Source organism: Anser brachyrhynchus (genome assembly GCF_964034855.1).
Source record: "Anser brachyrhynchus genome assembly, chromosome: 1".
Classification (NCBI taxonomy): domain Eukaryota; kingdom Metazoa; phylum Chordata; class Aves; order Anseriformes; family Anatidae; genus Anser; species Anser brachyrhynchus.
Window position 1 is genome coordinate 170,880,096 of NC_137694.1, and position 22,280 is coordinate 170,902,375.

The 22,280-nt window shown below is 35.2% G+C and overlaps 1 protein-coding gene across 2 annotated transcripts in view; it reads left to right on the top strand.

The window, feature by feature from the left end:
- The window catches only part of KLHL1 (kelch like family member 1), a gene marked incomplete at its 5' end in the record, with an annotated part of 257,350 nt that overhangs the window by 91,692 nt on the left and 143,378 nt on the right, over positions 1-22,280 (top strand). For both annotated transcript variants that reach the window (XM_080561214.1, XM_080561215.1), the window contains 2 exons: positions 4,480-4,616; positions 17,526-17,722. In XM_080561214.1, coding sequence (XP_080417340.1) covers positions 4,480-4,616; positions 17,526-17,722 — 334 coding nt within the window. The remainder of the gene's footprint in view (positions 1-4,479; positions 4,617-17,525; positions 17,723-22,280) is intronic.

A 22,280-nucleotide genomic window follows, 5' to 3' on the forward strand; every position in this document is an offset into this window, starting at 1 on the left:
CAAAGCTCATCTGGAGCTCAATCTGCCTACTGCCGTTAAAGATAACAAAAAACGTTTTTACAAATACATCAACACAAAAAGGAGGACTAAGGAGAATCTCCATCCTTTACTGGATGCAGGGGGAAACTTAGTTACAAAAGATGAGGAAAAGGCTGAGGTGCTCAATGCCTTCTTTGCCTCAGTCTTTAGCGGTAAGACTGGTTGTTCTCTGGATACCTGGTACCCTGAGCTGGTGGAAGGGGATGGGGAGCAAAAAGTGGCCCTCGCTATCCATGAGGAAATGGTTGGCGACCTGCTACAACACTTGGATGTACGCAGGTCGATGGGGCCGGATGGGATCCACTCGAGGGTACTGAGCGAACTGGCGGGGGAGCTGGCCAAGCCACTTTCCATTATTTATCAGCAGTCCTGGCTATCAGGGGAGGTCCCAGTCGACTCGCGGCTAGCAAACGTGACGCCCATCTACAAGAAGGGCCGGAAGGTAGACCTGGGGAACTATAGGCCTGTTAGTTTGACCTCAGTGCCAGGGAAGCTCATGGAGCAGATTATCTTGAGTGTCATCACGCGGCACTTGCAGGGCAAGCAGGCGATCAGGCCCAGTCAGCATGGGTTTATGAAAGGCAGGTCCTGCTTGACGAACCTGATCTCCTTCTATGACCAAGTGACGCGCTTGGTGGATGAGGGGAAGGCTGTGGATGTGATCTGCCTTGACTTCAGTAAGGCTTTTGACACTGTTTCCCGCAACATTCTCCTCAAGAAACTGGCTGCTCGTGGCTTGGACTGGTGTACGCTTTGTTGGGCTAAAAACTGGCTGGATGGCTGGGCCCAAAAAGTTGTGGTGAATGGAGCCAAATCCAGTTGGAGGCTGGTTACTAGTGGAGTCCCCCAGGGCTCAGTGCTGGGGCCAGTCCTCTTTAATATCTTTATCGATGACCTGGATGAGGGGATCGAGTGCACCCTCAGTAAGTTTGCAGATGACACCAAGTTAGGTGCATGTGTCGATCTGCTCAAGGGAAGGAAGGCCCTGCAGGAGGATCTGGATAGGCTGGAGCGATGGGCTGAGGTCAACTGCATGAAGTTCAAGAAGGCCAAATGCCGGGTCCTGCATCTGGGGCGTAACAACCCCAAGCAGCGCTACAGGCTGGGAGATGAGTGGTTGGAAAGCTGCCTGGCAGAGAAGGACCTGGGAGTACTGGTTGATAGGCAGCTGAATATGAGCCAGCAGTGTGCCCAGGTGGCCAAGAAGGCCAACAGCATCCTGGCCTGTATAAGAAACAGTGTGGCCAGCAGGTCTAGGGAAGTGATTGTCCCCCCTTTACTCGGCTCTGGTGAGGCCGCACCTCGAGTACTGTGTTCAGTTTTGGGCCCCTCGCTACAAGGAGGACATCGAGGTGCTCGAGTGAGTCCAGAGAAGGGCGACGAAGCTGGTGAGAGGTCTGGAGAACAAATCTTAAGAGGAGCGGCTGAGGGAGCTGGGGTTGTTCAGCCTGGAGAAGAGGAGGCTCAGGGGAGACCTCATCGCTCTCTACAGGTACCTTAAAGTAAGCTGTAGAGAGGTGGGGGTTGGTCTATTCTCCCATGTGCCTGGTGACAGGACAAGGGGGAATAGGCTAAAGTTGCGCCAGGGGAGGTTTAGGTTGGATGTTAGGAAGAACTTCTTTACTGAAAGGGTTGTTAGGCATTGGAATGGACTGCCCAGGGAGGTGGTTGAGTCTCCATCCCTGGAGGTCTTTAAAAGACGTTTAGATGTAGCCTTTAGTGATATGGTTTAGTGTAGGACTTGCTAGTGTTAGGACAGAGGTTGGACTAGATGATCTTGGAGGTCTCTTCCAACCTAGATGATTCTGTGATTCTGTGTGATTTCATACACCATTTCTTCTTTTGCAACAAGCCTTTGGAAGAAGCCCAGGACGTCACTGGGGGATCAGTCCAGCCGGTTTAGGCACCTACTCACACAAGGGATTCAGCAGGCTCCAGAAGGGAGCTGTTAACGCCTTATTTCCCAGGAAAGGAAGAACTGCTGCTTGCTGCCATGCACTCCTCAAGGAGTGTGCGATGCCTGGAAGTGCTTCTGCGGCTTGCAACCTGCCGCCGCAAAACCATCCCTCCTGCCTTCTGCTGCCTTTGAGGTTGTCACAGGAGTGTGTGGCATGGCCGGCGCCTCATGGCCTCACAGCCCTCGCCACTGTGACACAGCAACCCCGGGGCAATGCGCCAGGGAGCAGCAGTTACTGGGATGCACCATGGGGACACAGCCCAAGTCCGCTTCCCAGCACTGCATAGCTTGTCCTGACACATACCCCTGGTTGACCTTCACATGGTGACTGATGAAAACAGAGGCAGGACCACAAGAAGAAAGATGAAACAAACCTCCTTAATGCTTTGGAGATGAGTGTTTCCTTTGCTCTCCAGAAGCTCTCATATTCAGTTCTGTTTTCCCAACTGCTGCCATGGCCCTTTAACAAGTACCTTCTACCATTTCATACACCATTTCTGCTTTTGCAACAAGCCTTTGGAAGATGCCCAGGAAATCACTGGGGGATCAGTGCAGCTGGTCTGGGCACCCACTCACACAAGAGATTCAGCTAGCTCCGGAGAGGAACTGTCAACGCCTTACTTCCCAAGAAAGGCAGAACCCCACAGTGCTCATTATCCCCATCCCCTTTCTGAAACTGTCCCAAGCCACAAAGAAGAACACTGATCTCAGGCTGCCTTCCAGTATTAGATATCATTACAGCAGTGTTTTCATTATGACTGGTTTGTGTAACTGTGAACTGATTAATGAGAAGTTTGGCTGTGGAACTGAATTACCAGAATCTCACACTTAAAGGCAAGGAGAGCCAGCGCTAATCTAACATGTAAACACAGACTTCCTCATAGATGCCTTTGCTGGGTCTGGCTGGGATGGAGTTAACTTCCCCCACGACACCCCATTACAGCAGTGCAGTGCTGTGCACTTGCAGCTCAAACAGCCCTGATATTGCACCAGTGTTTTGTCTATCGCTGAGCTGTGCCCCACAGCACCATGACTCCCTCCAAATCTCCAAAACCAGCAGGGGATGGGCAGGGGTGGGGAGGAGACATCACAGGGGCAGCTGACCAAAACTGACCAATGGGATATCCCATACTGTGTGGTGTCACACTCAGCAATAACAGCTGGGGAAGGGGCTGGAGGCTCATTATCAAAATGTTTGTCTTCCCCAACAACCCCTTCGTGTACTGAGCCTCTGCTTCCCAGGATGTGACAGGATATCGCTCATTGAAGGGAAGTAGAGAATAATTGTGTTCTCTCTTTGAATCTGAACAGCCTTTGCTTTATTTTACTTTATTTTCCCTATAATTAAATTATTCTTACCTCAAAACTGTGAGCCTTCTTCTTTCCCATCATACTCCCCTCCACACCCCGGACTATGGGGAGTGCGAGCGTGGTGTGGTGTTTTGCTGCCCATAAGATTATGAATCTAATTCAAACTGTTATATTTTACTTTGCTATTGGGATAAGCTAAGAGAGCAAAAGAAATCAATTGCCACACTGGCTGATGAATGTTAACTTAAGTAACTTTTTTTTTTTTTCTTGGACGAAATAGTTAACTATATACAGATGGGTAGATATTTTCTCTCTGGTTACTAGTTCTCCGTTTGTGATTCTTGTGTGTTCAATGAATGTTTTTATATATTATGTTTTCAAATTAAGCCAGAAATATGACCATATTTTATGGAAGTGTGTGGTACATTATTTATAGGTGTAGCAGATTTCTAACTCAAGATTATCTGTGAATATTCACTCCTACTAAAGTAATAATATAACCATAAATGTTATTTAAAAGAATGTGTTGGCCTAAGGCACTAAAATGACAACTATACCCGGTACTTAATGTTGGTTTGACGTACATAAATCAGATCCTCAAACAGGACATGCAAATTGTGTAAATATTTTGAAATTCTTTTCCTTTGGAAATGTTTCTTAACAACAACAAAAAAGTAACATCCCTACATCCTTGCATTAGATTATTTATGTATTTATTTATTTATTTATTAAATAGCATGTTAAGATATTAAGTCTTACTGAAGGTTGAAGGATCTTACTAAGTTACATGCTGTTAGTTTATCAAAAAAAAGACTGTTTTAAGGTTAATGAAGAGTATGGAATCTGTTTGTCTATTAAGATGTCTTTGATACAGAGAGGTTATCTTGCTAACAGTAGGGATAGGAGAGTTATAAAGACTGAAAGCTAATTTCTATGTCTGTTTCATATGCAAATACTGATGTGCCACTTGGTTCATATCACAGGAAGCAGAATCAAATTAGAATAAATGTCATGCTGTATTTTGCTGCCTACATGCATTCATAATGTGTTGCTCCTGCTAATTTTTAATTATTATGAAAGTAAGAGTTTTTAAAAGTACATTAGCCTTGACAATCTGAAATTTCTAATACACAGATAAATGTAAATGACACAAGTTTCTAACTTTTTTGCAGACTTGTCCTCAGTTCTGTCTCTGACTACTTTGCTGCCATGTTCACAAGCGATGTTTGTGAAGCCAAGCAAGAAGAGATCAAAATGGAAGGCATAGACCCCAATGCACTGTGGGATCTTGTTCAGTTTGCATATACAGGTATTGAAATGCATACATTATACTTTATACAGTCAAAGATGTTGACAGTTTCATTTGCTGCATGCCAATAAATAGATATATATTTTTATAACCTTGGTCCTTCAGAACACTCATTTACCATTTCTAGAGCTAAATTCTAATTATCTCTTATCTCCAAACTGTTAAATATCTTAGCCTTAGTAAGCACAACAGAACAGTCTAGGAAATTATGTATATTTCTTGGTCATGAAATACTTAAAAAAGAGTATTATGTCATTATATGCGTGATTTGGATTGCATGAGATCAGTGGTGTTGTATTTTTGAAGAATAGCGCTAGATTGCTGTCTTAGTCAAGTTTCAGTTTAAAAAATTACATAGGTCTGTTTAAAATGTGTTGTTATGAGCTGGCTGTTGTCACTTTCATTTGCTGTTATAAATCGTTACTTGGTTGTATAATGTTAGTTTCTGAATAACTCATAATTCAGACTTAATAACTCAGAACTTCCCCCTGAATAGTTTTTACATTTTAATGCATAATAAATTTGTTTTTATCCTTCCTAAACAAGCTCCCATGTACAGTGTATCTGAAATGCATTAATAGGAAAGAATACTAAGGTCATAAAATAAAGTAATTAAAAGATAGGAAATACCAACAATAAGATTTGTAGTCTGAATTTGTCTCCCCCTTGCATGTGAAGCATGCAAGTATAAAACACAAGCTATTTTCTCTGTTTCCTGGAACACATCCTTGTATTATTTAAATCAACAATATTTTATTATAATTTTGTTACTGAACATTTGATTTTTAACTTCAATTTTAAACGGATGGCTTGTAACATACAGTTTTAATTGTTTTTAAATACATGAATATTAATTTAATCTTGAAATGCTCTTTGCTTTGATATATTTAATCAGGATATGTGCTGTTTATTTTATGACATAATAAATGTCCTTTACCCTTTTAATAGGAACCAGGAACTGTAAATAAATATAATTTAAGTTAAAAAATGTTCCTTTTGAGATTCATGTTTTGGAAACTCAGGTTCTAGGAATGTCAGAAGGTCTTCATTTATATAGTACCCTACATTTTCATAGGAAAGTGTATTTAGTTTATTTGTGGATTTGCTGTTCAGATTGTGGAACAATCTGAATGTTATCCAGAACATCTCAGGCAAGGGACCCATGAAATGAAGAACGTGTAAGTAGCTGTCATCAGGCATGAGATGGATACAATCATTATTACTCGGTATGAATGTAAAATTAATAGTACAGGAATACTGCTGCAAAATGTAGAATACCTCAGCACAGAATAGCAAAAGACATTATAGGTAACAATAAATTATTCTGTATAATTATGTAAGTGTATTACAGGTAGAGGAAGGTGAAGGACAGTGTTGTTCCACTAGGAGCAAAACTCTGGAAATATTGAAGTACTGCATGAAGTTCTTTTGCTTCAGCTTACACTAAAAGATCACACACAAACACACAGTGCAGTTCATATTGACAATAAAAGATAACATCCAGGTATGGATTAAGAAAAGATTAGATTAAGAAAGGAAAGAGAAGAAGAAAGCAAAAAAAACTATTTAACCATTTTAAGTATTAGTGAAGCTATTTCAGCACTTTGTTGGTTATCTTTGAGAACTTTGGAGAATGGATGTGGTAATGAAAAATTAGAAAAGGGCGAATATATTCCACTCTCTGTATAAGATTAAGATTTTCAGTTCCTTTATTCACCTTGATTTCTTTGCAAAATGTTGTATTCTGTCTTTTTTTCTATGAGCTAGAAAACCTGAAGGTTTCTTATTGTGGTCAGGTAGTTGAGGACCAGCCTCCAAAAACAGATGTGAAGAGAACTCCACAGGAAGTTTAGCTCCAGTGTTTTCTAATTTGCCTCATGTGCATGCATATTTGCATCCATAATGTTCTTTCATTTAAAATGTGACATAAAACCCAAACTACCTTAAAAATGACAACATAACGTGTCATTGTAATGTCACCTTGAAGAACGAGAAACTTAGGATGGTCACAAAGATCTTTATTTTCTTATTTTCTATTTGTTTCTTGTTTGCTAATTTGCAGTGGTAATGCACCATTATCCTTTAAGTTCTAACCCATTATGGAGACAAAATAAGACATCTTATTGTCTTCTCGAGTGTACAATTTAAAAGGAAATTTCACAAATAATTGCTGACCAAAAGGAGCGATAAGATTAATTTTGGAAGCCAAAAGAGAATGCATTTTGTACGCCATAGACCTTTCAGGTTTTGATTACTCTGTCTTGCATTTCTGTTCCATCAGATTCTTTGTTCTGATTTACTGTTTCTTGTCCTGATTTGTTCTCAGCTTGTACACTTATCTCTTGAAATTCGTGTTAGACTATTTCTTTCTCTAGTCATTTTCTATCAGACATCTTATCCAACTCTTTAAATTCCTAGTTACACTTATAATAGTAAATTAAACAATGCTAGGAAAGATTTGCAGGCCTTGGAACATAATTATATATCTGTATTGATCCTGACTCAGTTTTAGCAAAATTCAACTAGCACTCTCTCTAACAAACCTTAAGCATAGCCTGGAAACACAGGCTTGTCATGGATGTGGACATCCTGTGTGGAGGGCGAGAACATTTAACAGTGCTACAGACAATTCAGTGATAACTCACAGCTGATTAGATCATGATACCAAACGTGTTCAAGTTACTGAAATAAACTCAGTCTTTGCTCCTTGGCTAATCATTCTGTTTTCCAATGTCCTTTGCCTGATCAAAACCTGTCCCCTTAAACCTTAATTTTTTTTCCCCTTGCCTTTCCACTATCTCCCATGATTTATCTAGATTCATAAGTTCTTATCTCTTTTCTTCCCTTCCGTGTCTTTATTTATCTCCAGTCTAGTACATGCCATTTTTTCCTTCAAGTAGCCACTATTCTGATATCCAGCAGTGTAGCAGCTAACAGAAATTCCCGTTCAGCCTTTTCATCTGTAATCTGGAGCATACATAGTCCAGACAGAATATCTAGAGAATTAAGCTGCCAAATTCTAATTACCTACTGCACAATGTGTGAAATTCTTTTTTAACTACTCATAGTTTTTGCAAGTTTAGCTTTTTATTCTTTTACCCCAGGAAAAGCAAACCATTTTGACGTGTAGGCAATTTTTCATTTTTTCCTGTGTTTCCTTTTTCCTGTAAGTACCTTCTTCCCTCAAAGAATAAATGGATAGATAGAAGTTAATGTGTTACTAGATCTTCTAGAGCAATTTCAATATGAACAGAATACTTTATTCAGACAAATCAGAGAGTTCTGATCTCTTGTATCTCAGAGATGCAAGCCATTTAAGGTGAAATTTAAAGAAACAGAAACGTGTAAGTTGGAAAAGACCTTCAAGATCATGAAGTCGAACAATGAGCCTGAGACCTACTGAATTCCATCACTAAACCAAGTCATTTAGTGCCATTATCACGTCTCTTAAATACCTGCAGGGATGTGCACTCCACACACCACTGTTAAATGGAACAGAAGTCTGATTTAAAGACTTCAGAAGAACAGATAAACTTAACAAAAAGGTAAAAGATTAGTAATGTTGTCTGCTATTACTTACTTCAGTACTCTCGTATTTGTCTCGTTTCTTGAAATTTGATATTTTGTGGGCTAATGAATAAATCTGGAATGGAGTAGAACATTTGAGCATTTAGCTCTTTGGAACAGAATAAGAAAGCTTATCAACAGTTTGTTAGATTTTGACCTTTCAATTAGTCTTACACTTATAAGTATGTATACTATAGTTATTTCTATTGGATGTATGTGGAAAGTCTCTCTTTTTATATAGAAAATGTTAATCATGTATATTATTTTAATTTCTACAGTTTGTCCAAGGAGCTAAACTTAAGTATCTTAAAACATTTAATTTCAAGTATAGTTGCTTCTGTTTGAGAGAAGTTTTTCCCCTGGGGACAACTGAACACTAAAATACAGTTAACATGGGCTTTTTTGCAAAAACTTGGAAGCTAAAAGTATTACATTGCAAATATTTTTAGATGTAATCTAAAAAGGGGAAGCATTTTTACATTATATTAAGTAACAGATATTTTTACTGGCAAGTCTCTGAGGTAATGAATTTATGATCTGGCCCAAGACAGAGGCTCTTCTGCACACAGTTACAGAATACATTTAGAAAGGGAGAAGAGAAAGAACATTTAATAAGATTTTTTTTTTTTTAAAAAAAGACAATATAATGTTTTTGTTCACACTGAAGTTTGGCGATAACTTCAGTTATCATCTATTTCAGTCATTTTGAAAAATCAGCACTGAGCAGAAATCCTGTCCAGAAAATTGTGTCCTTTCAGAAACAGATGTTTCTGGAAGCAAATGTTAGAGCTATTATATTTAACAGGAATACTTTATCCAGGAGTTTTAGAAGGTGGGATGTTAAATCTGCTTCCTTTGATCAGTAATGAAAAACACCTCAGGAAATCTTGAAAAAATTTTCATGATTGTATGTCTCAAAGTTTTCAAATTCAAAACCAAAATAGTTTTGCTAAAACTGTCAAAGAAAATGAACAGATAATATTTATTTCAAAACCAAGGCTATTTTCCTATGTTTATTCAAAACTTATATTGGAATTTAATTACATCTATGATTAAGCGGAACTGTGATCCAGTATAGAAATTCTTTACACCTTTATATTAAAGATAATATTTTGCTAAGATAACATTAAGCATTTCTATCACTCTTGGTTGCTTATTTATTAGATTTAAATATTTTTAACAAACTGTATTTCAGGTTTTTGTTTTTAAGGAAAATTGTTCAGTCTTCATTCATCTTACAAAAAAATAAAGAGTGACAAAATCCTTTTTAAATTTTGTTTCATGTTTAATCACCCCCAAAAGTTTTCTTTTACAGTGGGTCCTAAACAACTTCACTTTTATATTGTTTAGAAAGTATATATGGTATGCATTCATAAAATTATATATATAGATCAAATACATTTACATAGATTAAAAACAAAAACAAACAAACAAAAACAAGCCATACCCCACACCTTCTCTGCTAGCCTACAAAATAAAGGACACATTCATTTTCAGGATGTCTCTTTTTTATGGTGAAATTGTATGCCTTTAATTTTCAAGAATAATTTCTTGCATATATATACAAAAGGAGTATATGGAGTATATTCTCTTTGCCAATTGTGTGAAGTCAGGATGATACCTAATTTAGAGAGGAAAATGAATATCTTAAACTCTAAACAACTTGAGGTAGAGCTTGCCATTTATGAGGAACTGGCATATTAAATAAATCTAGCGTTTCAATTGCAATCATGTGTGAGTAAAGCTTGACAAATGCTTAAGTTAGATACAATGTACCTTTTATTTTACTTGCTTTGTTTATGGTTGTGTTTTGTCTTTTAAAATCGACTGTACTCTTGGGGTTCTTTTTTATCTTCTTAAACAGATACTACGCTTAAAGAAAGAAGTCATGGTGCCTATAATGTTACAAAATTCTTTATACAACTTTATATTGTTCTCTCTCTACCTGTAGGTAGAAGACCTATTCTGATACACTTAAAGCTGGACTGAATTACCTCATGTATAAGCAAACAGAGTTCTAAACAATTTGAAAGGTAGAATTACATTGTGGCCAGCACAGTATTATGTCATATGCAGCCTTGATAAGAGCTGTTCTTAAATAAAGAACATGTAAGAGTAACTAACAGGAAAACAAAATTAGACTGCCAAAAATACTGATAGTAAAGAGTGTTAAAGTTTCTATGGAGAAGCAACAGTTCTAAGTATGAAATTAACCTGATTTTTTTTTTTTTCCAAAGGGTATGTTTGAGCAGTTTAAAAACTTGAATAAAATGTAACTGTACTTTGCTAGGTTTGACTGGTTCATTCAGAAGAACAAAGTATGTTTACTGTGTGATGTAACAGAACTACAACTTAGGAGGAAAAACACTCATTTCGATATCAGTTAAACACATCATGTGAGGCAGCTCAGAAACTCTGAAGCCACACTTGCGTACAAAGGCTATACAAGAAGTATGTTTTATTTTTCAAGCAGCAAGATGACTGACTGAAGAAAATATAGGACTGAGATCCTAGTGTCCTGACGTACATGTACATGTGTTCTTTGATCTTTTTAGTCTTCAGCAGAAGCAGTAATAGAATATTTCTTTGCCTCACTTTCTTAGGTAAGGATTCTTTCTTGATCTTAAAACTTGATTTTTTACTATTTTCAATTATGCTTAAATATTTTAAATAGAATGGGAATTAGAGATTGAGCTTCTGCTGTTTTTGAACTTTCAGAGCCTTTTTTTGAACTTAGTATAGAGCTATGAAGTTGCTATAGATCTCCTCAGACTACATCAGTCTATCTAATTAGTATGCATTCCTAACAGTGGTCAGAAGAATAGACTTGTGCTTTCATACAGTTAATGAGACTGATAAAGCAGAAATCATATGACTACTACTACTAATAATAATAATAAAATATTTTTTAATGAGTATCTGATAAAAAAATAGAGTATGGATCATATGTATAAGAGGATCAAGCTGTGTTTGATCCTAGCTTTTAGTTAGATTTTATTTTGGAGGTTTTTTAATTAAAGGCCTTTCAAATGACTTCTCTGGCAGCATTATATCTAATAACACATACAGAGCAGACAGCAGGGATATAGCAAGAAACTACCTTTAAGGACAAGAACCCTCAGGTACCCTCAGAACAAAGGACTTATAAATAAAATATCCCAGGAAGGTTGAGTTTTTTTGATCAATGAAACTCAGTTGCCTATATGAATAAAAGATAAGAATGATACTTGGCATAGTTTTGACACATACCAATTTATAGTCTTCCAAGCTGTTCCTTCGTATGGTCCAGAGATTATCACAGCCACAGTTGATCATTCTTCAATATGCAGTACCTGTAGTCTGGAAGCAAACGTAAGTACTGAAGTCCATTGTCTAATAAGAATTGAGAGAAACTAAGTCCTTATATCCTTATATGAGCTTTTAGAGATCATTCTTGTCATATCCTACCCTATTTGTTGCACAAGTGCATTTGAAAATCTATTTAATTAGTCTTTTTTATTTGTATTTTCAAGGTACTTTTTATCTTGCAATATTTTCTTTGTTTATTTAATATGTAGACTGTATTAGTAAGTTTAAAATTTCCAAATATAATGACTTCCTAATAGGTGAACTACTGGTGAAGTAATCAATATTTTGATTATGTACACCGGTACAAGCTAGTACTTTTTAGCAAGTAATCGAAAAGTAACTCCCAACAATGAAATAAGTAATTTTAACCTTTTTTTTTTTTCTTCTATTCTGTAGTCAATGAAGTCATATTCAGGTGTGTTTCAGAGCAGTAGCATATCTTTCTTCATTGTTTATAAAATATTTTTGGAAGATTAGAGCCAGTTTAAATCATTTAGTATTTAAACTCTTTATGTGTATTTTACACGTATATGTGACTCAGTTCAAATCTCTAAGGTGAGCTAAGGCACATGAACAGCAGTTGTTTCATGAGGAGAAAGAGTTCAATATCAGTCTTTAAAAAACTGATATTTATAACCCAGTGAGCAAGTTTTCTTTAAAAATATGACTGACAATTCAGTTATAAAACAGACTTTTTGTTGTTTTGCTGTTGTTGTTTGTTTGTTTGTTTTGTTTTTATCAGACCAAGAGAGGAAAAAGTACCACATCATGGTATGTTTTGACTAATATGCATCTCTGATCTTTAGCGAGACATTTGCAAGATTTCCACTCAGTGGGGAATTTTAATTAGTTAATAGGATTTGCTTACCATTCTACAATGTTGTAATTTTCTACACCTTTAAATGCAGGTCAAATTTGGCAGTACATTACAATGACCATGTGATCAGTTCAGTTTAGTCAGTTTACTCAAACAAAGATGCAGCAATATTAGGATGAAAATAATAGTACAGTTTGTTAAAAGATAGATGCTGTTTTATTTATCATAATTCTCAAATTCATGTGACAGATGCATTAACTTTTCTTTTCTTTTGCAAATGACATATTTTTCCAGCTGCAGAAAAAATTAGGAAAGTAGTTTTCTTACACATACTAATTCTTAAAGATAAAGTTCTTATAAAAATGGTTATTTGAAATGACAAGTTCCCCTAATCTTGAAGCCATGGTTGGTAGTGAGGAGCTAAAAAAACTATCATCATAACTGACAATGTGTCTGAGTATCATAGTCCCAAGTGACATATTTGAATTAAGTGAATACTTTTTTGATTGACATTAATTTTTTTCTGAGATTATTTCATAAAACTTAAATAAACAAAACCATAAAGACTCCAGTGTGAAGAATGAGGAGTTAAAATAAGTTGAGCTTTTCAGGAGATGAATTTCATCCACAGGGACTAAAAAAGAGATGCAATATAAATAGAAAAAGATGGAAATTGTTCAGGACAGGAAAATGTTTCTGTTAGGAAACAATGATTTTTTACTGGGAAAAATATTTTCATAGTTAAGTCGTGTGTTTTAACTTGTCTTTTACTTATTGTGGCAGATATCAAATTGGCCTAAATTCAAGTGATCCATCAGCACCGTCAAGTAGAAACGTCTTTGAGTTATGCGTACTTTTTAGGTTAATTTGCGTTTGGTTTTGGCCACTAGTTTATAGGATGAATAGTCTGATAATACAGAGAACAGTCAGATCCTAAGTTTTTCCACAATTCAAATTGCACTTTTTATTTGTGTAGGAGGCTACTCACTTGTCTTGTAGTATCTATTTTATTTATCTAATTGTTAATTTGTATATCTGCTGTGAGGCTGCCTTTCCAAATTTTCACTGATGCAAAATGCTAAAGTGTAAGGAAATAAACACAAAAAGCCATAGAGTGCCTGTCTTCCTCGCTTGCAGCTGATGACCATGGTTTGCAGCAAATAGTTAACAGAAAACAAAGAAGTGTTAGGTGAGGAGGATCCTCTGCAAAAGGAATATACTGCCTGTCTTCTCTTTTGGAAACAAACTCACCTTTATAGAAAGTGTAAGAGATAATACAGTGTAGAATATATCTTTTAAGGTACTGGTCCAAATCAAAAATTTAACATTCACTTGAGGACGCTACTTTTTATTGCAGACTTCATTGGCTGCTCTTCATGGATGAATGTAAGAAATAATTACTGCACATTTTATCATTTCCAGGAGTTGACAGTAATAAAGAATGTGAAAATCAGAATTGGACCCAAGGAGTGTTGAAAAGGGTTTAAAGCATTTCCAGACACTTCATTACCTGATCCCTGATGGTTCCAATCATTCCGATACTGTGTATTTGGGAGCAGATGGACTGAATTCATATCACCAAATATAAATATCAGCAGTGTCAGAGCAAGTCAAATGAAGGTGCTCCTTTTGTGGTTAATTGCAAGAAATAGCCACTCCTTGGGAGTGATCCATCTCCACCTAAAGTGGATGACAAAAACAGAGTAGATGCTCTATATCTTCATATTTCTCTCTGTTGATTGTAGAAGGAAATTTAAAATGTTTAGCTCAGATGGCTACCGGACAGATACATAAGACTTGGTAAGATTAAATAAAAAATGTCAAAAAGGTCTGTTATAGTGGTATGAAGCACATCACATTTTTCATAGGCTCATTCTATTTGTCAATGGAATTTGATCCTGTTGGAATTAAAAAAGCAGTTTACTTTCATAACCATCATTCAAACAATTCAACTCCTATTCAAAAGCTGAATAAATATTATCTTCATACTTTCTACTGCTCCATTTACAAAATGGAGACCTAATAAACAAGCTGCCTTACCAGGACTGAGTATAGTGGTTAGCTTATGGAAAACAATAAATTATAATTTATTTAAAATATTAATAAATTGATTATTAATGAAGTATAATAAATGTATTAGATTTATAAAAATAATTAGAAATCATATTCAGAAACTCTTCAAAACTGCAATACAACTGATCCAGTCACGTTAAATGGAAAGGTTAGAAGATAAACACCTGACTAAAAGGAATTAGCTCTAGCCTTCGTTTCTATTTACTTGACATTTCCCATGACTTCATTTGTGTACCCTGACTCACAGAGTATCTTAATGTTGAAGGGTCTTTGCGTGAATGGATCAACTTGCTGATTAATTACCTACACAAGACAGAAAAATAGATTACTATGCACATGAAATAAAATTATATTGCCATATGTTATGTATCTGGGTTGAAATTTCTTGCTCATGCACCGAGCAAGTGAGCAGCACCTACTGAGTGGTCCCACCATATTCCTGTTGATACCTAATGGTCGCTAGCTGTGGGAAGTTGATTCCCATGACACGCACACTGACCATATTAACATACTGCAAGATGTTCAAAGAGGCAATGGTTCCCTATACACAAAATTATTTGGAAAACTTTAGCCTAAAGAGTAGGAGAAAGAAAGAGATTTAGCAAAGACAATAAAAATATAAGGGAATTTTTATATGTTCTCTCTGCTTCGGGTTTGTTAGTGAAATAATAAATCTTATGTATTCATTCTAAGGATGCATCCTAAAGATAAGCATTTTAATTTCTGCATGAACAATGCACGTAAAATATGTCACAAATAGAACTATAATTTAGACTAGCAATTAAAATCCATTAACATTTTTTGATTGTTTTTTATCCTTTTTTCATACTAATTAATGTAACACAAAATGAGATTTTTAAGCTTTAGTTAATTTGTTTTGCTCATGCTGAAGTAGTTGTGCAAGCTCCTTATTTCATAAAAGTGTGAGAGGGAGGTAAATTGAGGAAGCAGTAGCATTAAAAGTAACCCCCTTGAATAGCCTATTAAACATTTTTGATTAGATACTTGGATCTTCTAACTGTCAGTATGCAGCTGTCTGAAGAGGTCACATATATACTGAGACTCTTAAGTGCCTTTTTTTTTCCTTTTTTTTTCCTTTTTTTTTTTTTTTTTTTAATTTCCAAACTTACTGTGCTAAACCACTTAATATCCTGGGGGACTGTTCCTGTATGGAAACTGTTTCCTCTAGTTTCTTTTCCTAATGCTATAATTAGTGATAAAAACTGTGACCTTTCTTTATAGAGGGTGACATTCTTTCAATCTTTCTGGCATTCTGCAAACGTTATCCAGACTAGCTTTGTATGGTCAGAGACTTCTTTGAGATTGTTGCTGAGAAATAAATAGTGTGTAGGAAAAAGAGATTTAAAACTCTTTTTATTCTTTTGATAGCTGTTTTGCACATTTTTTTTTCTTGCTTTTTAGTACTGGGATGATGAGTTTTAACCTGAAAAAAAGAAATCTTTTTTTTTAGCTTCTATACAAAGTGGAACTATAGTTTATGTAGTGAATAGGGTGTTGGGCCAGTGGTTACCTGCAATCATGCAGCAAATTTGGGACTGTCACTGATAAATATATGGGTCAACCAAGCATCAGCTTCATACTGTGCCTTCTGACCATATTGCGTAAATATAGGGGGGACAGAAGTGGTATGAACAGTCAGATAACATTAACAGAAACTCACGTGGCATTACAAGATGTATAAGAATAAGCAGAGGAAGACTGAAATTATGCTGTGTACTTGATCTACTGCTCTAATCTTTGCAAAAGGGAGGTATTATAACTAGAAAGGATAGCTTCATAGTTTCCATCTTGTATTAAAAGCTACAGGTTTACCTGTGATAAAGGAGGAAAAAAGGTCAAGTCTTCAGTATTATTATATTTCTGTTTCAGTATCGCAGTATAAAGCGGCTTTTCTTTTTTATGGCAATCTGTTGTGAAGTTGAGGATTTTGGAACTGCTCAATGCCATGTGATAGAACTGTTAAGACGTGTAGATTTCTCTTTGTATGACAACAAGCACAAAAATTGTATGGGGAAAAGAGGGGGTTTATCTAACAGTTGAACTATAATACTTTGAACAGAAAGATCAATATGCACTTAGTCCTCTTACAGTGTGAAGTGATTTTTCCAAGCACAGCAAAGTAAAACCTAAGTGTTAGTTTCTTATAATTTATATTATACTTACACATTCTCATATCATGTTCTTTTTTCCTGTTCTTCAAGCTATTCCTGAGTTGTCTAATTTATTGTCTCTTAAGTTATTAACGTAAGAGACCATACAAAGATTTAAGTTAAAAATGGCAGGTTTGTGGGACATGATGACAGGAATGATACTTATTCCTCAATAAAGGAATGGTTCTTTAAATGTATATTATTTTATTTCACTTTTATTTATTAAAAAGTTTATCAGTCTGTAAGGTAGAGATGATATGAAGTGACAAAATTAAATATAATGTAAAAATAAATGGAAGATAAATATTATGCATCCTTATATGATCTTCTAGGTAATATAAAAGTCTTTTAGAAGAATGATATGCTTTGAGAGGTATGAAATATATTATTTAGGTAAAATTACCCCCCAAATCATGTTACAAATAAGTACCAAAAGTTTGAAAAATTTAAGTATTCTTTTGAAGATACTTACGTTTTTTAATTATACTTTTTTAGTCAGTTACTGAATTCTTAGCAAGGAGGTAAATGGCTGGGTGTTTTAGTCTGTACCATTGAAGATAATTCAAGTTTAATCATCAATTTCAAAATAAATAAATAAATCACAGCCTAGTTGATATCTAGATACTTATTTAGATTTTAATATCATTATAGACACAAAAACAATGTTCTCAAGCTTCTTCCTTTCAATATGTTCCCATCTCTATTTGCATTCATCTTATATAGCTGAATTAATGTTTACACTATTGTAATGTTCATGTAATTGAAGTGTCCAGTCAGAGACACTAATCCTCTGCTTACTTTTTCTGCAGAACTATGTATATTGAGCTAGAATTATTTACAAAAGATGCTGCACGGTGTGTGTGTTTGTTTGTTTGTTTTTAATGCCAAGCTTACATGTGTTATTATTCCTTTTTTTTTTTTTTTTTTTTTTAGGCTGCCTGGAGCTGAAAGAAGACACTATTGAAAATCTTCTGGCAGCTGCCTGCCTCCTCCAGCTCCCCCAAGTAGTAGAGGTTTGCTGCCATTTTCTAATGAAGCTTTTGCACCCATCCAACTGTTTGGGAATACGAGCATTTGCTGATGCACAAGGATGCACAGAGCTAATGAAGGTGGCTCACAACTACACAATGGTAAGGCGGTTTTAGAAAGCTTGAATTATGATCATATGAATCCTCTATATCTTCTGTAAGTAAAATTATCTTGTTAATTTTGGACTTGGAATCCTTCTATACTTTATATTACAAGTAGCTGTTTTGAAACCATAGGGGTGGGTGGTAATTCCTCTCAACTTCCTTGAAGTTATGAGATTTCACTTTCTGTAATGTCCTGCTGAATGAGAACAGTATATGCCTTAATTAAATGTATATTCATATACAGATGATAACAGCAAAAGTATCTATAAGTCCTTAGAATACTTTTTTCTTTTTCTTTTTTTTTTTTTTTTAATCAATGTTTTGCTTTAGGGAAGCTTTGTAATTTTTGTAATTGTCATTGTACTTATTGTACTTCAATGCAGTATCAAGAGAAGTTTTTTTTTGTTTTGTTTTGTTTTTTTCCTCAAACATCATCCCACCTTTCATTCATCTCTGAAGTAGATTAAAACACAATGGACAATGAAATGAATGAGCAGAAGTTGAATGATGAATTTTGTCTGACAGCATTTTAAATTTTTTCCCAATTGCACCTAACAGAACTGTATGACATTAATATTAGAAGTTAATCAGAATCAATGGAGCAAAAATATGTTACTTATTCAGAAGCTAAATCATATCTGTAGCCATTTAATTCTGCATAGTTTGACAAAATTAAAAACATTTGGCTCATGAAATTAAGCTTACATAAAAAGTAGATTACTTATCATTTCTGAGAAATAATGGTCCCTTAAGGTCTAGATAGAAATTGTTATTGAAGTAATACAGAAGGTTTCAGTAAATATTCTTGGCTTGTCCAGCAGTTATATCATTATTTTATTTATTCTTTTGAGTAACTAATACCATATTGTAGTTCATGGGTTTAACTGTCTTTTTCTTACCACTACAGCTGAGATAGTTAGATCCACACATGGAGCTTGGTCTGTGGCTGGTTTTAATTTTCGCTGTCTTTAGTCATATAAAGTTAGTCTTCTGAGCCAAAGCTAGAGTGTTTGATGTTCTTCTGTTCATGGAGAGATAAGCTGTCAGAGCAGAATTCATCTGAGCTGTTTTAGAATGAGATTGTGTTAAAAAGTGAGCAGGTATGGGTCTGTAAGAATAAATTCAACCTTTTTATCAATATTTTTTTCAGTAGATGTGTATTATTTTTGTGTGTTTGTTTTTGTTTTGGAACGTAAGCAATATAATGAGGAATGACATAAACTAACAGGGATAAAATTAATTTCAAAAAGATCTTATGGTTCTTTAAAACACCTTATTGAAAGATTTTGGGGGTGAATGAAATTACTTATTGTAGTATCTTTGAAGACTTGTGAATGAAACAGCTGGAGGATCACAAAGATCTGTGCCTATATCTAAGATACAAGGTATATTATATAGTAAGTTATAAGTTTCAATGCTCAGATCTAAAATCTGAATTATGTGCAATGGGAGAATTGCCAACGACAGATAGAAGATCAAAAAGGAAGTCAGTTGTATTTAATATGCAAACTCCGATGTAATTACAATTAATCTTGCAAGCATGTGTGATAGTTACACTTTTATCTTTTCAGGAAAGACAAATAATCTATTCAATTATAATATTAAAAAACCAAACAAACAGCTGTATGTTATTCAGCTGTGGACCTGGTGAAAAAGATAATCATAAAAGTCTAGCTCATAGGGCATGATATTTTCATGGGAGCAGTGTTATTGAATTTAGGTGTGAGGCAGTTCATATCTATTTGATTTACGCTTTTCTGTTAAATGTTGTGGATGATCAGTTCAGGATGGGGCTAGGTGCCTTACCTGCCTCTCCTGGATACAACACTAGAGATCAGGTTGAATCTACATAAGAGAAAAGGGATTATTTCTTTCACGCTCACGTATAGCCAAGAAAAACTGCCAGAGTACAGGCTAGATATCCTGGGAGAGGTGGGTGGAAGAACAGTGAGCAAGAGACTTTGTGACATGAAGAAAGAGTAGGAAAGTGCTGAGCAGAGCAAAGAGCAGATGCATATTCTCTGAAGTGACAAAAAGCATTATTTTTCCTGCAGGCTCCAAGGAAACAGTATAAACTGTAATGAGAATGAGCTTAAAGTATGGCAAGGGCAGGGTTGTTAAAAAACTCTATTCCTCCTTCTGTCTTACGCAGCCAATTTGAGGAGAAGCCTTTCTTAAAAAAGGATGATGAAATTTTTGTTTTTAAAAAAGCTCTCATGCTTTAATGAGAACGTAAAGACCATTTCTTCTCGGGGTGCTTTCTTTAAGAGTTGCAAGTGAGTACCTCAAATCCTGGCTGTGTGATGACTCCTCATCTTCCGTGGTATCATTGCAAAAGCTCATTTGTTGTGAATAGGAAATAATGGCAGTCCCTTAACTCTGACATACTATGTGGTAGCTTGCCTGTAGAAATTTACTTTTCTCTGAGAGCTATATAAAATAAATAGTTTAAGTATGTAGGCAGAATAATGGATTAATAAATGCAGCATTCAAACTCTGGGTCTTTCTGCTTTGTAAGGATATTTTTAACACCCCCCCGCCCCCCCCAATGTGAACCATGTAAAACAGGTGAAGTGAATTTTCTTTAACCAATTGTCTAAAATATTTACCTACATTTTTCACGTAAATAGTGGAAGTGACAGAAAATTAGTCTCTCTGATATATGAAAAGCACCAATAGGTAGAACATTTTTGAGAGAAAAAAAAAAAGCTTTGACAGCATTTGAGGGAACTCTAAAGGCATTTAAAAAGTGAAATAATAATATGATTTCTTTCTACACTTTTTTCAGTCTTTGGAAAAATTGGGTTTCTTTTCTAGATGTTCAGCACCAGAGTATTATCTTCATAAAATGAAGATAATGACTGAGATTATAAACTTTTTGTCTTCTTCTTTACATTTACAAAAAATATCTACTCCACATTAAGCACAAGAAATTCTTTTTGACCCCTTCTTATATCACTTAAATATTATAGCCAATAATTGTCAAATAATATATATATGTATTGTACTAACCATACTGCTATAGAGAAATACAGTTAAAACTGACCACAAATATTAGTGCTGTGCCATGAAGTTTTCTGAGATAAAGGCTCAAATAGCAATAATTTTACACTGACTGTGAAAGTGGGCAACAAGACAATGTTTTTCAAGTTGTCTTTCAGAAAACAATTTTTAGACATAATATATGCTATAGAATGAGCAATGATTTTGAGGTATACTTCAAGTTAAATTTCATCTTAGAATAATCTCGCTTCTTATTTTCACTTTGGTGAAATTAAATATTAACTGATTCCTAAAATAAGGCATTCGCTATAGCACTTAGTTACTCGTTTAAGGTTCTTGAACCTTAGGATAACTCTCTGTTACTATATCATTCTTGACAAACATTTTACAGCTTTTATCCACCAATTAGTTTTGATTAGAAAGTCATTCTTTATCATGGTTGTCTTTACAACAGTATTTTAATGAAAATGAATATATTTTCATGAAAATGATCAGCTTCATTTAATCTCCATAAATGCTTTAATCATTTTTCAAAATAATTTTTCCTTGCCTAATATCAGACTTGATATTTAATAAGTTCTAAATTACACTGTTTTGTTTTTAACATATATATATGTGTGTATCTATATACATATATACACAGCTTGCTTTGTGCTTTCACATAATACTTCATGAGGGCAAGATAGAGCCAGGGAAATCTTGAAGAAAGAGCTGCTAAAGAGCAGACCACTAGAGTATTCTGTAGATTTCAGGAGATAAGTCATTTCTATTGCATGTTTTTTGTCACATTAGATACAAATTCAGATCCCCTCAACAATGAAATCTGGGGAATCCATGAATAAATTTTTTTATTTGCATAGTTGACACAGTATTTTCAGACTTAATTCAAATCTGACAAACATTTTTTTTCAAAATGCAAAGAGCCAATGCTGAGATGGAGAAAGCTCTTAATGGAAGTAAAATTCATTAAATGTATAGTTATATATTACTTTTCATGACTGTAATAGTTCTGTAATATCTCTGATATTTACTGAGATATTCAGTCTTCAGTATCAAATATCAAATTGTCCTTTTGAAAAGTGAGATGTAAGTGAAGAAAGGAAAATGTGTGCATGGAGATGGGAGGCAGGGAGGGGACAAAGGAAGAGAAGAAAAGTAGTAAAGGAAAACCAGAGAACCTTTGAAAAATCCTTAGAAAATACACTTGCCAAATACCGAGTCATGATGGTAGTGGGGGAGGTGAGGAAGGTAGACTTCATAAAAAGTTAGTGTACAATGAAATTTGGAGACTTCTATCTTTGCATTATATCTGTTTTATTTATAAGTGGACCTTGTATAGCAATATTTTAAATTAAAGCATTTGAAGCAAGAACTTAAAAATAAGTGGAAAAAAATGTGTGGTCTCATTGGTATCAGATTTACTGTGGGACGTTTTATTTTCGAGGTGTGAAATTGCCCTACCATTTTTAAATGTATCCGCTAATTTAAATGGCAGCACAAATATCCGTGTCTCTCTTGATTTAAACTTCTGTACTTAATGACGATCTGTGTT